Source organism: Centrocercus urophasianus, unplaced genomic scaffold, assembly GCF_019232065.1.
Source record: "Centrocercus urophasianus isolate 14NV4802_14NV808 unplaced genomic scaffold, USGS_Curo_1.0 seq_22, whole genome shotgun sequence".
Lineage (NCBI taxonomy): Eukaryota > Metazoa > Chordata > Aves > Galliformes > Phasianidae > Centrocercus > Centrocercus urophasianus.
The window spans coordinates 10042062-10060425 of NW_024884778.1; the positions used below are offsets into that span (position 1 = coordinate 10042062).

Consider the following 18364-nt stretch of genomic DNA (forward strand, 5'->3'; position numbering starts at 1 on the left):
GGTTACAGTCTCATTTTCTGCCAATACCAAGTCATAAGCTGTCGTTTACATGCCCATTTCAGCTGTCTAGTCAATAGCCCCACTCTGAGAATTAGTCAGGAAGCAGTCACCTTTCGCCTGTCACACAAAATGGACAACTGAAAGAAGAACAAATAGTGAAGACTGAATTTTCATACAATTTCCACTGGATAATTCTGCTTCTCACAAATCAAAAGTCAAAACCTGAAAAGCATACAATGAAATACATGGGCATTTAAAGTCACTTATAACTGAAGGCTTAGAAAACCCTTAGAAGAAAGGCACAGTAGTTTGAAAACACTGAAAAAACCCCAAGAACTAGACAGAGGGTGCTGGGGTTGGGGCTTTTCTGTTCTGCAGCTACAGAAATAGTAGTATTTCCATCATTCACGTCTTTGTGCAGATTATGGAAGGGAAAGCAGTCACAGTGCAGCAATGCTTGCCTGGTAATATCCTTCCAAGGATACCAGAAAATTAACTCAGATCTGAGTATAACAGAATGAGAAGTTACACACATCTGAGAGGAAGAGGAAGAGATGGAGCAGCAATCAACAGATACTTTTTTTTTTTTTTTAAATCCCTGTTTCATTCTCAAGTCTGTAAGGAACTCCTGAAGCAGCAACCAAGAATGGAAAGCCATCTACCAAATCCAGGTAACTAACATTGCCTGCAGTGTTAACTCACTCCATTGCCAGCTGGCCACCTACTAACATCAGTGCAGAAAGTCTGCTGCAAGCACTGAAAGGATTCTGAAGAAAGGAACAGAAATACAGAAAAAGAGGTGAGACAGACACAAAGCAACGCAAACAGTCATAGCAGCATACCTTCTCATTACTTCTAGCTGTAGCACTTAGCCCACTTTTGAGACATCAGTAAAATGGATCCATCTCATCATTGTTCAATTTTTCAAGCAGCAAATTGGGAATTAATATTCACGGGTTCCATGACTGACATAATTGCAATTTAAAAAGGGCAATTAATCATCAGCCACACTGGCAGCTGACTTGCCAGGCTGGGATCCTCTCTTTCCACACCTGCTTTTGCCTCCTGAGTTTGTTAGCATTACATACGCACACAAATCCAGGCAGTGCTATTCTCTCCTTCAGCCCCACTATTCTTGCACATCCTCAGGCTCTACAGCGTATGTTTATTTTGTCATTCCCCACAAACACACACAACTGATTTTAATCATTTACACTTTCCCCAGGTGCACTCACAGGGTGCCCACGCCATCCCCTCGCCATGTGTGTAAAGTAGTATTTATGCTTTTCTGAGAGGGTTTTCCAGCATGCTCTGAGCAAAAGCAAAAGCCCAAGCACCTGTTCCAGGATTCATTCTGCCACCTTTAAAATCTTTAAACATAAGCATACGTTGCCATTGTAATCCATGGATTACAGAAGAAACATCTAGAAGCTGGGCAATGGTGTTTAGCTTTCTGGAAAGACAGTTGAGTGACTAAGTTTCACCAGGGTGAGAATATAAGTTCCTGTAGGAAGCACAGTCCTTAATATAGCCTTTCCTGAGAGGAAGAAAGCTAAACTGACCACCATATGCCAGCTTGTTTTATCTAGAACATATATAAAACATCAATAATAAGTACCAGAGAAAACAAGCCTATGATTGATGGAGTTAAAGATCAGCAAGCTGCGAAGTCCTCCAGTGAGGCATAAGACAACATCCTTGGGCCAAAGAAAATAGACAGCATACCTCTAGGCCAAAGAAATCTTGCTTTAACAGGTGCATGTGCTGCCAGCCAAGCCCAGCAGACACATGGAGACTCAGGAAGTTGTAACACAAGCTGTACATTCCTCCCTTCCTCATTCCTGCCAGTCAGCAACCAGAAACTGGCTTTCATCATAACAATTCAGAGAAAAGATTTCAATGCTTTTGAATGTAAGAGAGTAATTTCACTCCTATGGATTGTCTGTATGGAAACCGGAACACAATTCTGTATTGCACATCTTGGTCAGCATTCCACACAAAGGTACCTGGCAGAACATTTCTGCAAGCAGATAACACCAATAAACGGCCTCATTTCCATCCACTAAAAGATAATGAATGGACCTTGCCTCATTATGCTGTCCTCACTTGTCTGGTCCCTCCCATAGTTTGCTATCTTTACGACACTTGCTCCAGGTTCTCTTCATCCACAAGCCTCAGGGCATCACTGCAAGTTAAACAAGGCATCTATAATCCACTTCTCTCAGCTTTGTGAAACAGGGCAGGCACAATCAAGAGCCCCCTCTAGCTTTTTCCTCATTTAGATATTGCAGGATTTTTTGAAGTCTCAAAAAAACATTTTGTTCCTAGACTTTCACCTTCCAGCGACACAGGTTTGACACTGCCTGTTTGTCCTTTGTTTGCAAAGGACTGACCACATCTTCTCCACTAACAAAAAACACTCCTTACCAGATGAGAGAGCACAGTGTTAAGAAACAGCAGGCATTTCACTCAGCTACCTATCCTCTCCCAACTTAGGAATAAACAACTTGCGTCTCAGTGGCATTTCCTCATAATGACTGACTGGATCAAAGACTTCTACTGGGCTCTTCGGTGCTCAGAGAGGGTGCTTACAGAAAACAGAGTTGGAAACTTGAAGGCTAAAAGAAAAAAAGAAATAGCAAGATTTTCTCTCAAACAAAGCCAGGGCTCCTGGGCTGCTGCCCAAGATCACGGTCACCTCACTTCTTAAGTTTCTTCAGAAGAAAAACAAATACTTGTGCTTCCAAATTTTCCCAAGACCTGCAAGCGTAACTCCTCCAATCAGCATTTGCTCACATGTTTATCTTCAAGCTTGTATTCTGATAAGCTTCCTCCTTTCCAATATCTCACTCCACTTCAGTAAGAGCCACTAACAGAAGACAGAGACCAAAATCTTCCCTTTCTCTATTGCCTACATTTAGTAATCAGCAACTGCCTGAGTACTGTGAGGCCCAAAGCACTGCCATGTTATTACACACTTATCTCTGCAAAACCACCCTGCACAAGCAACAACTTCCAGGCAGGGGGGAGGGGGAATTGTGCAGCTTTGCGATAATTAAAGCATAGACGAGTGTCACTGCTGTAGATAATTATGCATTAGCAGTGAAATTACTTAATGGAATGAAATAAACTAAGCCAAATGATTTGTTTTAAAGAGAATTTAGGGTCTGCAAAAGGTTCCTGACTAACAGCCCAGGAGGGAGACAATGACAACCCGCTGTCATTCACAAAAACAATACAGTATCGTAACAGCCAGCTCCCACCTCAGCCCCAGGGATGGAGGGAGCAGAGGAAGAGCTGAAGAGAATTTCAGTCTCGGACTGATCCAGTGAGTGCCATCCTGGGACCTGCCAGCCTAGAGGGGACCACTGGTTGGGATCATTTCCTAGGCAAAGGCACCAGCTCCTATGGGTCAAATTAATGCAATCCTGCCAGCCTTCCATAGCTCACCCCCCACTGACAGCCACCAGACAAATCACCTTTAATCAGTGCCAATACAGGCCAGGCTCCAGTCAACAAGAGAAACAACAGGACGAGTAGGTGCTCGACCCTAAGAAAATCCTCTTCTCTCACCAAGTCCATGAGGTCTCCTGGGCCTGTCCTCCCACCTCACCAAATGCACTCCTACACAGCTTTCCACCACCACTCTTGTCTAGATGGCTCTCCACAGCATCTTCCTGCTCATTACAACAAGGACTCTCAAGGTCAGTTAGGATTTATAAAGGCAGCCATTTCATCTTTTGTGCTCCTCTGGCTACATTCCTTCCTAAAAGCTGCTGAACATTGGAGATTCTGCGGGGTCTGAAAGCCCTGCCAACACTAGGGCCAATTAGGAGTTTCAGGATGATGCATATTAAAGTTATTATGGGAGGCAGTTATGCAGCCAGAATAAATCTTAACTGAACCTTTAAGTGGTTTTTATAACTCTTGTTTCTCCCTCTTGAAAACAGATGAAAAGATACAAATCTCCTCCCTAAAAATCTACAGGGATCCAAGCCAACCACCAACTTCTCTCTCTCAAGAGAAGATTCTGCTCTGAAAGCAGCAACAATTCATTTTGTTTGAGGCCAGCTAGATCACCTTTGTTTTAAACTCCAAACCACTCAAGTCAGTCAGAAACAATATCAGTAAAGACTGACCCAAGATACTTCTTTCAGAACAGCACAGCACATACATAGAATCACAGAATCATCAAGGTTGGAAAAGATCTCTAAGATCATTCAGTCCAACCGCCAACCCACCCCCACCATGCCTGCTAACCATGTCCCTCAGTGTCACATCTCCACAGTTCTGAACACCTCCAGGGACGGTGATTCCACCATCTCACTGGGCAGCCTATGCCAATGCATTACTGCTCCTTCCAAGAGAAATTTTTCCTGCAACCCAACCTGAAGCTGCCCTGGTGCAACTTGAGGCCATTACCTCTTGCCTTACCTCTGTTACCTGGGAGAAGAAACCAACTCCACCTCACTACATCTCTAACTTCTGCTTAAACTTCACTGTTTCTTCAGTACAGGCATTCTCAGTCTGCACATAATCAAACGGGCAACTTTTTGTTTTAAGCATGCTTAGCTTCATAGATTACACAAGATTAGAGAGCTAGGACACAGGTCAAAGCAGCAACTCTTCAAGAGGATCAGAGGAATGGAGGCAGCATAGATATCACGCATGAGACATCATTAGGACAGCATCTGCTGCTATTCTCCCACCACTTCCAGGACCAAACCTGCTGTCAGCAGCAGCTATTTACCCCTCCAAAAAGTACTAATGTAAACAAGAGTGCTGGAGACCAAAGAGGAATCTGAGGTGGTTAGGAACATCCCATATCATTTGTGTAGGAACCTGTAGTCCTGACAACCACCCTGTCCTTTCTCTGCAGCCTGAGCATACAGCAAACTCCCAAGCTGCTATAGCCATGCATTTCAGTGAGACAACACGTCCTGGCAAGAGCAGTGAGAAGATAGAAGCAGGTTCACTCAACACAGATTTCCAGTTTGTAAACTGTGTCAGCACGCAGCGCCCTCACAATTCTAAGTGATGTATTTCCACAGAAACCAATGGACTGCAACAAACAGGGTAAACTCATTCTGAAAAATATTACAGTCATTCCAGGAGAAGCTAGAGTCAGAATGAAAACAAATAAGCAAAAACTTTGAGACGTTTCATCGGTATGCAGGCAATCCGAGAGTTCAGCAGTTCCTGGCCAATTCCTGGCAGAGCCATTGTGGGTGTCCTTCCACTGCCACCTTCTGGAAATTCTTGAGGCTTCTTTGAAACTGCTTTTGACAGTAGGAAAAAACAAATGAGCTCAGTGAAGATATCAGTGAAGATATCAGTCCTGCCAGGCAACCAAAATGTATTTCAAAAATCGCCAGTCACAAGGAGTGCTACACCTAGAATCACATCCCAAAGAACAGTCCGCAAGATCAGCACACAGAGCAGCCCAGGCAGAGCAGTGGTTCTGACCCCAAGGAAATCCATAATTCGTCTCCCAGATTCTTCTCAAGGAATGTAACAGATTTTCTCCCAGATCCTAAATTCAAAGCGTTATTAATGAGGAAATGCTGCTTATTAGACTCCATTTGCACCAACTCATTTTAGAGACTCACATGAAAAGCCAAACTCCTTCCTTCAAAAAAAAAAGAATTGCTTCACTGAAAGTGAGAACTTTAAGAATTCAGAGTCAATACTGAAATTAAAAAAAAAAACAACAGTAATAATGTACAGATCAGAAAAGACATTCTAATATCAGTTCTTTTATCCACGCTCACAAGCATACAAGATGTACCACTGTATTGACTTGCCAGTAGATGACTGGAATTATCAAGCAGGAAATTTAAGTTCAAATCTGTCTGCATTACAGCTCTTAAAATAGGCAAATGACTTGCTGAACTCAACATTGAAACCTAACCAAGCTCAACAGCAACATCTGCTGGCCGATGAGCAGCAGCAGACTGGTTTGATACTGAAGGGCTTCGTTTTTTTTAAACAAAGATGTCAATTTTCACTGCAGCTTAAGAATGCCAGTGAGGCGTATCTCATGTGCAAAAAACAGATTTAACTGCTAAACGTGAACACAGCATAAAGGCAGAGCTTGGTCTGCTCTTGCACGTACACATGCAATTGGACAAATCTGCCATCTACCATTACTTACCTCCAAGATATTTGACGACAAAACACTGAAGTTAAGACGAGTTTATGTTAGGCTGTGTTGAAGAAAGTCTTCCATCTAACTGCTCTAATTCCATCTGAAGAAGACCCAAGGTACCCCTTGAACTACTTCCTTTCCTAAGGGAACAGCCACCATGGGAAAGGCCTGAAACAGCATTTACCAACCACTAGTCCCATCCACACAAAGGAGAATGGTAGCTAAGACCATTAGAGCTCCTTTCCCTCCAGGTGCCTTAACACATTCCTTATTAACCTTCCAAAGTAAGCCTGCTCCCAAAAACAACATTAGAGCCTAAGCAGGGCTAATGGCTTCACTTAATTTGAGCACAAACTGATACTCCAGATTAATTACAATGAAAACTCAATTTTTGCCCCAGATGCATAGAACTTGGCAAAGTACATCTAGGCTATTGTAAAGAAAAGAAAATGCAGGTAGCTGTTAACAGCTTCAAGACTGCAATTGTACCTTCCACAGCATCTGGAACAAGGCCACAGCGACCTGAGAGCCTGGTAGCTGCAGATTATCTGCCAGCTGTTCAGAAGCAAAAGGTGTTGATGCATCTCACTTCTGTTAACAGAAAAGAAACAGCATTAAGCTCTTATTGGAACGCAGAGAATCACCCCTTCCAGGTCACCCTCCAACAGGATATCACAAGCAAGAAGGTATTTAACCTGCTATGATAAACTCTAGTAGCATAAAGCTTTGAAAAGTTACACTCCAAATGCTGAGCCTTGAGCAGGAAATGGCATCGGAGGTGAGAAGGGCAACTTCCTCAACGACAGAAAACTACAGGCTGGACTGATATTCATTGTCTTTGAAGATTTAGTTTGCTTTGCAGTTTACGTCTCTCGTGCTTTTTTCAAGTTTTGTTCCTAAATATATATATATATATATATATATATATATATATTTATTTATTTATTTTACTCTGCCAAAAAAAATAAAAATCAAGGAATGGGTTATAAGAAATATTAGTGTTTAATTGCAACACAAATATGGTTCTGTTGTTTGAGAAGGAAAAAAAAAATAAAAAGCATCCCCAAACTCCTATTCCCTTATTTAGCTGTTGGAACAGGACAGCATATCATAGGAAAATACAAAGTGACCGATTGCTCAGGTCTGCAACAGGGAAGAGAACATCTTTTGTGAGGAGCCACTTGTGCACTGGACATTCAGAAACTACAGAGGGGAGACAGTTTCAGCCTGACATTGCCAAATTACTACAGCTATAGCAAGATGAACGCTGAGGAACAAATCCATTCTGCTTGAAGGCTACAGAGAAGGGAAAAGGACAGAGAAGACATATGAGCTTATGTGCACAGAAAAAGAAAGGGGCTTCAAGTTATTTCCTATGCAGCAACACTTTCACAGCAAAAGCATTAAGCTGAAGATACAGTGAACATACACGGCAAGCGCTCACTCCTAATTGCAAGAGCACTGGTTATTTAACAAATGTATCCTTAGTCTAATGTACTATTTGGGCAAGTATTAAACTGGAGATTTCTACTTTCGGACACTAATTATACATAGGCCTGCTCTATCCATCTGTTTGATCAGCTTTTACTCTCAACTCATAGAGAGTCATCCTTCAAGTTTGTCCATCATCATCTTTGAGTATCTTTGAGGATAAAAAGCCCCCAGTGTGACATTCAGACACAAAGAAAAAGCCAGCTAGTTCTCCAATTCCTTCTCTCCCTCATAGCCTTGCAGGTGTTCTATTTTCATTGTCTTAAAAAAAAAAAAAAAAAAAAGAGAAAGTCATAATCTCACTTCCTCTCCTTTAGTACAGTTCCTTTTAAGAAGCTGCTCTCCATCATGTTTTACTCAGTACTCATAAATAATAGAGGTAATTGCAGATGCTCATAACAAATAAGTACAGAAAGTATATGTATATAGCACAAAGTAAACAATAAAAATTCTGAGGTGTTCCAAAAGCAGAAGGAATTCCTGGCAAATAGCAGCAATGGCATCCACGTCATGTTTTTACTTGATACGAGTCAATCAGAGAGCCAAAAATAATGCAGGGACAGACTTCAGACAAAGATAAATGAGGCTGCTGGCAGCTCAGTCCCTTCTGGTCCCCCTCCCCACAAGCAGCATGCATAGCTATTTCTACTCTATGAATTTGCATTAGGAAGTGGGAATGCTGCTTGTGGAAAGATAGGCTTAAAACTGCTGAAACTCCAAAATCCATCAGCCGCACGCAATTAGGAAGATATTATGCTGAGTGTAATAAGAAACTCTAAGAGAGTCCACCCAGCTGCCCAAGAGTTAACATAATGCATTTCTCATCAAAACCTCTTCCAAGAGGTTAAGCACACAATAGACTATCTAAAGCACAGCTAGACAGCCTGCTTGAAATTCCACACATGTTCCTCAGCAATGTATTTCTATTAATGTCCAGTGTGTGTCAGCGTGAAGATAAGGTACCAACATCATGTCCAACCAGCCAGCTAGAGAATGGGACGCCGTGTAAAACATTGTCTGATACTTAGAATCGCAGAGAACAGCGGCGCTTGCAATCTCACCCTCTGCACACACGGCTGATAACACCACCAGCGAGCAGCAGCAGAGCCAACCCCTGCAGTTTGGGGAACAGGCAGAGGGAGAGGGAAGCAAATAAGGACAAAAATAAACTTCATCAGCGAATGGAGGCAGGTTTTAGGAAGCCCAGCAGAAGCGGAGGGTACAACTGAACTGGGAAAAGCCTCAGTGAAATTTGTTCTTTGTATCAGATTGCTTCACTTCTCATCTTTAAAGAACGTTAAAGAAATAACATCGGTGCTTATTTTGATTTCTCTCATCACACCATGTACACTCAGCTAGCACTGGAGCCTTGCTGAAAGACACTTGATTTGAGGAGCTGTGCCTCTGATCAGGACACAGCTGCTCTATCCAGGGTCTGAGAAGCCCACCTGTTACATGAGCAGCTGCAGCACAGGAACCCACTGGGACACCCCACAGGGCTGTGCTGTACACACGGGTAGTGCTCCAGGCTGCTAGGAAGCTGACTAACTGAACACCTTATCAATACACTATCTATATCCCTCCTCCTATTCTGCCTCATTTAAACAGCTGTTTTAAGACACTCGTCAGACTTTCTTACCAAGATCCAGAACAGCCCCTCAGCCTTTCTCTCTTAGCATCCCCAGAGCATGATGCCCTCCCCAACTCAGGTATGAGCATCTTCCTAACCACCCTCTCCACTGCCAGGTAGGGTCACTCCAAGACATACAGACTGAGGCTCCAAGGCAAGGCAGAAGCATCAAATTAAGTTCTCATGGTGTTCAAGGAATGACAGAAATGATATCCAGTGGCAGGGCACCTACCCCACATCTGAGTGCAACATCCACTCACTGCAAACTTACTGTTTTCCACTCACTGCAAACTTATTGCCTAGCTATTATAGTAGCCCTTTAAGCTCATTATCTTGCTCTCTTTTGAAATAACACTTCAATTCTGAAGCATCAAGAAAATTTTCAACCTTCTTCCTAAGGATCATCAATTCAGGTTTCAAACACCATCGCTCTGTAGACAGAATACAACAAATACTGGAAAAGTGTAACCAAATTATCAGCTAGATCATACATCGTTTGAGTTGGAAGAGACCCCTAAAGGCCACCTGGTCCATTTCCCCTGCAACAAACAGGGACACCCACAGCTCCATCAGGTGTTCGGAGCCATCCAGCCTGGCCTTGGCTGTCTGCAGGGATGGAGCACCCATCACCTCTCTGGGCAGCCTGTGCCTCACTGCCCTCATTGTATGCAATATCCCAAGAACAGAGAAGAGAAAAGCAAAATTATAATCCAAAAATAAAGTTTAACCAAGCTAGTGGGAACAAGCTTGTTGTAACACTCTCTGCCTTCATACCTACAACAAATTCATTCCACGATAACACTTTTGCACAATACTAGCTCAAAGGAAAGCAAAATCTACTACAACACCTTAGTGCATTCCTGAGTGTAGTATGTGGTCATAGACAGGAAGAAAAGGGAGGCTAATCCTATCTTTCGCTTCTTAAATGACAGGATGGCTTTCCAGTAACCCTTAATTAGAATAAATGAATCTGGAGGAAGTTTCTGTGTAATATATGAACTTAATAGACAAAAAGATGTGAAACTGGGGGAGAGAAGAATTGAAGCCAAGAGAGGGGAATTAGGCAGCACCACAGACAACTTCAATTTCTTGCAGCTGTAGGATTTAAAGAGGCCAACCTTGTGATAAGGTCTCTTAGCCCAAGAGACTACAAAAATGAGAAGCTCACAAACGACCATCAGCTGCTGAAATCTGCAAAAACTCTCCGAACACAAATTAACCTTCAGAGTCAGGAGATAAAAGACTAGCTGCAGAAATTGGAAATTGTTCAAGAAAAATGCTATAAAAATGCCTGACAAATCATAGCAGCAGTAGCAGGGAAAATAAGGAGAAAAGATGCCACATCTTACCCCTAAGCCAGATAACACTTTTGCCTTTCCTCAAGAGAAAAAGGAGAAATAACTGTTTTTTATGTTATTTCATAGGAATAAACATTCCCTACAGCTGTTCTTAGTTAAATTTAGACATCACTGGTGCTTCAGAGATCAGAAGTTCACCATCTAATACTGCAAGATTACTTTGTGTAGGAATTCCTTAAATGTTCAGTGGTTTCATACAAAGAAGGAATTCTTTCACTGCAGAGATGCACCCACTTCCATAGCAGAAGGCAGTAGACAGAGAGGAAAACCAACCATAGAGGAAAACAAGGGGTGCCCCGTTCACAGGCTGCAGATTAAGAGGCCACTAACTTTGAAGTCCACTGATCGACATCAAAGGAAAGACTGGAAAAGCATTTCATAACTCATACAACAAGAGTGATGAATGAAAGGAACAGGATCAGAAGCTACTTGCAATCCAGCTAGTTAATTCACTTATCAATAGCCTGCAACATAGGAAGCAACAAATGCAGATAAAAAAGCCTGCAGAGTCCTCAGCCAGGGAAGCACTGCAGACTGCTTCCAAGCACGACGACTCTTCCTTGCACACAGCAGGTCTCTGTATCAGGCATTAAAAATGCAGAGAAGTGGAACACAACCTTATTAATGCTACTGCTTAATAGACTTTTTTTTAGGTCAAAAAATAATATTACCCCCCAAAAAAAAGAGAGCTTGCAGAACTAAGGGCTGTCTGACTCTTTGGAAACACCTTTGGCACTTGGTGTGTGTCACTGTCTGCTAATTAGAAGCACCCACGATACTCAACCATACCCCTAATGGCAGACAGCTCATCAGAGACAGAACCAGCCGTTAGCAAAGGTAAAGCAGTACTGCACATCTGTTAATTACCAAGGCTGACCCAAAGAACTGTTAAACGTAATCCTAAAAAAAAAAAAAAAAAAAAATAAGGCTATTTGAAAATGAACCAGAAATTATGACACCACAGGTTAAGATCTGAACTCCCTGCCTCTGCTACAGTATTTCAGCTATTGGGGCATACATTTACTCCTGAAGTTTTATGTGTGTCACAACTGCAAACTAGCAGAAGTTACTGCCTTCCCAAGACAACAGCACCTGGAGGAGCCCAGGCAGCCCCCCCTGCTGGTTTGGCATGCTCTAAGGGGATAAAAGCTCCGGACACAGACTGTCAGTGCTCTGCTAACAGCCAGCCTGCTAAAAGGAGGTGCCTCCACAACTGGCAGCACTCAAATTACAAATTCAGGTCCTAATAGCTAAGATGCATCACATACTCCAAACAAAATATAAAAATGAACCTAAGGCGAGGTGTCATTCCTGCAGTAAGTATGTGTATTTGCTCACTGCTAATCGCTGTAACAGCAATGACAAATCAAACATGAAAAAAGTAACCCATTTTTTCCCCTCATTTTACACTATAATTTAAAATTAAGTGCCCATATTTTCAGATTTAAGCCTGTGTTTTCTGTTTCACCCACTAAAAAAAAAAAAAAAAAAAAAAAAAAAAAGCTTCAATCAAGAAACTTGCACAGAAAGTACTACTGAAGACTGAAAAACAAGATATGCTAGCAGCAGATTTGCAAATTTAAAACCAGAATGGTTTGAGCTCAATGTGCTACATTTTAAGCACAGAGCAAATAGGACCAAACAGAACTGCCAGGTCATGAGCAGCGCCCAAACCATAAGGCAAGGCTGACAGGATCACTGCCTTCCACTGCATCAATTCATGCACGTGGGGAGGGGAAAAAAACCACAAGTGATGATAGAGGCCCGAGCCCAGAAACAACAGCCTCACCTCACAGATGTCCCCATGCTGTCACAAACACTGTGCTACTATAGGAGCTCAGTCAGTCATTACAGCTTATTATCTCAGTGGTAAGAAATGACAGTGTAAACCAGAGATATCTGCTTATGGGTTAACCAGCCAGGATGAAATTGAGCTCCAGCTTTACACAGAGCAAATGAAATTAAGTCAGGTTCAGCACCCTTTCTAAAATCATTTTCAGTTCCAGTTCAGCTGCTTCTAAACTGGAACACTGGTCAATAACAAGCAAGAACACAAGCAAGATGAGCTTGAAGCTTCAGCAGTCACCAGAAGACCAAAGAAACCTTTCCACCAATGAGCCAATAGGATTATTCCTTCCAACAGGCTAAGGAAATACCAGCTGGTATGCATTAAACATGTACATACCACATACACCTAGAATATGTTGTGTGCAAAGCCCTGAAGCTGAGAATCCCACACTCACATCAACATCAAAACTTGCTGACCCAACCACAGGCATTCCCACTCAGCACTCTGTCTTCAACCTTTCTTTCCCCAATCAGGGATGGATGAAGAGAGGCTCTGAAAAGCAAACAGATTATTTCTGGGCAGTAGATTGTTTGAAAAGAATCCAGCTGCCTATGACCAATCAAAATAGGCTGCTGGGACACCCAGGGATGGGCCAAGCCCTGCTGCCTGCAAGGACTTCATCCCACACACATTCCTGGCCAGCAAAAGCACAAAGAGCCACCAGAAAGCTGAGGCGGCCATCCAGCCAGCTAGAGAGCAGGGCTGGGAGCAGCCGGCCATCCCTCATCGGCAGCCCGAGGGACGACTCCCCAGCAATTTAGGCTCTGTGAACAGTCTGTTCTTGCACAGCAAGTGATGCCCTTCGGTCTTGCCTGAAACAGCTAATTGTGGTGCAAAGTTTGTCCTACCATCACCCCACTTCTGAGTTCATTTTTCCAAGCAGTACGGAAGACGATGACTCTCGGTCAATAACTCTGACAAAGCCATTATCCAAGGGGCATTAAATGGGGAGATAAGAACTTCAGGACTTTGCACAAATCATATTAGTTCGATTCTGAAATCCGCATAATGCTTCTTTTCAAAGTATTAATTTCATTTATTCTATCTGCTCTCCCTCTGTCCTGATAACACAGGCACATATGGCCCCTAAATGAGATCCTCCTATTTTATAAGTTATAATCCTCCCTTTCTAGGGGAGTAATGAGATGTCTTCGCTTAATCGTGTGGATTCCCCCCACCAGCTTCTGCTTTTCTCCAACCCCATCCCACATTGATTTGTTTCAAAGGCTTCAGCAAAAGCCATCAGGCTGGGAGTCACCGGCTGTGAGACGACAGCTCACAGTGCATACACTGCACAGCATTAGGAGATTACAAAACCAAGAAAAGAAAAAAGAGCAGCTTTGCTTGCAAAGTTTCTTTTGTTGGTAAGAAAAAAAAAAAAAAAAAAGCCAGAAGCAGCAAGAAGTTAAGAGATGAGGTTTTGATTAATTGGAAATGAAAAAGGAATGATTCGAGGTTTAGGAAAATGCAAGACTATTCACAACACAGCCAAGGAATTAAATAACTGTGACAACTTCAGAAGTTTCTCAAACTAGAGTTCAGAAAAAAGACGGATAGACTGATTCCTGTGGATTGCACATGAGACTTCATGCATGCTACAAGCATTAGTCACACAGGGCAGGCCCTGCTCTGAAGTACCCTACCTATCACCCTTGTTGTCCTGCAAGTACTTGTGGTATTAAATTACTGAAGAGTCCAGCCAGCACTGTGATCCTGCAGAGATGCACAAAGAAAACATTTTCTGATATAAACTGGTGAGAGCTGTTCTGCAGCAGCTGAGCAGGCTGCTTCTGCCTGAGCCAGTCCCACACGTGTCACCAAAAGCCACACTTGCTCAAAGTGAAGACAATGCTGCAGTGTTTCTACTTACAGTTGTTAACTTCTTAAGCATTAAAGAGTTTTAGTCAAAACCTAAGCTCTCTAGAACCTAAATACCTTGTTCAAAGTTATTTAAAAAAGAGAAAAACGTAAAACAGGATCCACATCCATTTGTAACCAGTGAACTGTTCACAAAAAAGATGATCAAGCTTTAACTTGTACCCTATAAACCATGAAGGGCCCAGAAACAGACAGCAAGTTCCCTACCAAACATTAGCCATGCTCTCTGCAGGACTTCACAACACATAGTCTCACTGAAGTGCCTTAAAGATCCTGCCAATAATAAAAGGAAGGATGGAAGTCATAAAGAACAAATTAAACGACAAGCTATGTTCAGCACAATCAAAATGAAATCATTTCAAAATACAGCTATCATATTTGGATTTATGATCCACAAGTGGTAAAGTTAAAAGAATATAGCAGCACTGCCAGAGACAACTGTCAGAGAAAGCCAGTCATGACAAAGTGATACAGGCAGGGCACAGCACAGCTCAGGACCTTACTGCAAGCATCAAAGTAGAAATAATAAAACAAACCTTCCTAACGATACGTGGCATGATGTTCAATTGTTACAAAGTTAAGTACTGTTAGAAGCAAATTACCAACTTATTTCCATCATGGGAGTTGTCCTGTTTTCCTCTGGCTTCCCTCATAGCAAAAAACAAGAACACTGAAAGCCCTTTCCTTTATAAACAGCAGAGAATTTCCCATTCCACCTGCATCCAGACTACCACCAGGTACACCTACTGCCACTACTCCTTCCTGCCTGAGAGGGATGACAGATACAGATGAGATGGAAGTGCAGTTCACACCCATTATTTACTTAATATTTGAGGGCTAGAAAGCAGCTAGAAGAGTGACCAAAAACATTCAATCTCCATTCCAAAGAAAGGAAGAAAATACTGGAAGACAAAGGGCAGATATGAGCAGGACTGAGCAGAATAAAGTGACCATGCCTGAAAGGAAACTGTAGCTGAGATAAAGCAAACCTGATAGGGATCCTAACAATTTTAAAAGCTCGACAGAAACAGTTCCTGCTTCGCAAGACACGTAGCAACTAACAGACAGCAGCTTTTACCTCATCTTTGGAAGCACAGGCTGGACTGTTTCATTTTTAAGAGTCTTAAATTTATGACTGATCAAGAGATAGTTAAAGAGCAATGAAATTTAACAGTTTCTTGGTCTTGCACCAGACTGCATGGCCAATACTTACATTTTACAGGTTGCACAGAAAGAGTCTGATCAGATTTTTGCACAACATCAAGTTTTCAGTATCTGGACACGCGATACCGCAGGATTAAAAGCTAATTCAGATAACAGAACAGGTTTTGTATGTTGGAGGTCAGCCCCCTGCTCAGTTTAGAGGTACTTTCCTCAGACTTCACAACTATTGCCTGTCTGTTAGCCACAGCTCTCAGAGCTCTCTGTATCCACTGCAGGAGGGCAGGCCTCTGTTTCTGAGGCACGCCTTATCTTTAGGCTGGCCACTGAATCCACTAGCTTCCCCCACCTCTCTTTACAGAGCTGCTAATGGCATTCATAAACATAAGGCTCCTTGTAGTAGGAAGAGAGCTAACTCTGTGTCTGCTGACCCAGAGGAATAGCCTGCCTCAGACATCGCTATCCTACAGCTCAGCAAGCAGGCAGACTTCTCATGGGTAGGGCACAATATGGCAAGCAGAAGTTTCCTGCTATGCCTTCAAGAGCAACCTCAGAGCTCTACAAACGCAGCCACATGCTGCAGATTACCACGGGGTCAGAAGGCACTGATGGGCCCAAACCCACACACAAATACATTCACAGAAGGCATGCGACTGTTAACCACCAGGTGATCAAACAACTTTTAATCAAAGAAGTCTCTATACCTCGGAAAGGCAGAAGTTGCAAGGGTACACAGGTGGGAAGCACTGCTTTAAGGCTGCTCTATTCTCATGCACTCCAGAAGCATCTGCCATGGGTTACTGTCAGAAATGGGTTACTGCCAGAAGGGTCTTCTGTCCAAACCATCGCACAGTTATTTTCACTTAAATTTTATTTACTCAGCCCCCAGGTATTATTATTCAGCTTGATGATCATTGAGGTCCTTTCCAACCTAAGTCAATTCTATGATTGTAACTTCAAAATGCTTCACAGCAAAAATCACACGCCTGGCTAAGCCGTGCCTATTGCTATTCAGCACACAGGAAAAAAACACACAAAGATTCTTCAGTTCAATCAAGTGCAAGCAAGAGATCAGTAGGACAGAACACAGAGACAACAAGCATTGCTCAAGTCTGTCCCCTCTTCCTAAGCCGTTCTTTCAGTATGCACTAGGCTAAGAGAATTATTCTCAGCCCAGTTTTCTCAACAAAGATTTTCAACATCACAGTTTACACAAACAGGCAGTTTGACCTCAAGTGCTGGAAGCACAGCCCCACCTTGCTGTCACACCTCATCCCACTGCAAGTCAGGAAGAAGTGGCAGTTCCAGTAAGATACTGTATTGTGTACAGGCAGAACAGCATTGGCATAGTAATCAGTATTTAATAGAACACAACATAAAATGGTATCAAGTGAGCATTAAGCATCAATACATTTTGTTACCAGGATGATAAATATCCAAGATTTTCTTTTTTTTAAGATTTGTGTACTTACACAACCATAATCCAGGAACACAAAGCAAAGTTTCATGACAGGTCAGATCAGCAGAGTTTAAAAGCATACATTTGTTTCATACACTTGCCAGTTTAAAAGAACACACTGTCTCAGATAACAAGCCCATACACACAAAGCACACTAATCATTCATCCTTCTTCCCCCACAGGTCAGGCTGCTCAGCACAGTCATTGCTTGTGCCATTCCCTGCAAGCCTGGCCTTAGAATCACTGAGAGACAACTGGTGCAGCTTGCTGACTACACTCTAAGCCAAGGAGTAGAGTTATGAGGAGACCAGCGTTTCAGACTAAAGCAGTTTCTAAACTCAACATACAAGTGACATTTAATGAACCCCTTCAAGCAGAGTGATTCCAGTCAGTCCCGCATGGGAACGTAGCGGACACCGTTACTCACCAGCTGAGCTGCTCTCTTCCTCTCCTCATTGGTGCTGCTCCTTTCCCGCTGAAGGGCAGTACTCAGCACCTCACCAGCTGCTTCCCTTTCTCTTTTGGCCAGCCGGAGCAGCTCCTCTTGAACCAGGGCCTGCTCCTGCTCATACCTATAGGAGTGCCAAAGACAAACAGAAAAGTTGATCAGCTGACTTCTGGCACCAGGGTCATGGCTTAGCATGGACAATCCTTGACAAGGGCAAAACCCCAAATGCATGATCGATTTGGCACAAAGCTGCTCACAGTCCCTCCGTTATCGGCAGAAACTCAAAAGTCCAACAAACTTCAAGCATGACCTGCAGCTTTCACTGACAAACAGCCCAGGCAAAAACAGCAAACTGAGCTCCATATAGGCTTGTATTTCAGCTATATTTAGCTCTGTTGAGTACTTAATTATCACCTAAAAATTGCGATAATAGAAAGTAGTTAGCTAGATAAATAGATACTGCTTTGGACAAGATGAAAGGACGCACCACAATAAAAGGAGTTAGCCTATCTCACAGCATAAAAGGAGCTAAATTACTCTTTTCCTCAAACTTCACCTCACCTCCTATATAATTCCTGCTCTGCAACTGTAGCCTTCTGACCAGAGTTACTTGCTGTTGGTGGCTGGATTCCTAGAAAGAAAGAAAGAACAAAACTGACAACTGTAATACAAAACACAGCCTGAATCATCCAATAAGAATACTTAATACATGCTATCCCATCAAGACAATAAATAATAATCTAGAGAATTCTCAAGAAAATTCAAATCTGATGGAATTAGACTTTGTGGAAGAAAGAAATACTGACAGCACTGTCTTCAGCAAGGCACACTGAACCAAGTATACTACACAACTGTCTAGGGAAGGATGTTACTCACAGACACTGTTTTATACTGAAACATAAGCATAGTTTTAGTCCATTTTCTAGTTGTTTCTATATTTGT

At 42.6% G+C, this 18364-nt stretch overlaps 1 protein-coding gene across 4 annotated transcripts in view; it reads right to left on the bottom strand.

Annotated features, from left to right (window-relative positions):
* The window catches only part of CHCHD6 (coiled-coil-helix-coiled-coil-helix domain containing 6), a 101187-nt gene that overhangs the window by 80912 nt on the left and 1911 nt on the right, over positions 1–18364 (bottom strand). For all 4 annotated transcript variants that reach the window (XM_042823660.1, XM_042823659.1, XM_042823658.1 and 1 more), the window contains exons 3-4: positions 17984–18053; positions 17402–17546 (exon numbers count right to left, since the gene is read on the bottom strand). In XM_042823660.1, coding sequence (XP_042679594.1) covers positions 17402–17546; positions 17984–18053 — 215 coding nt within the window. The remainder of the gene's footprint in view (positions 1–17401; positions 17547–17983; positions 18054–18364) is intronic.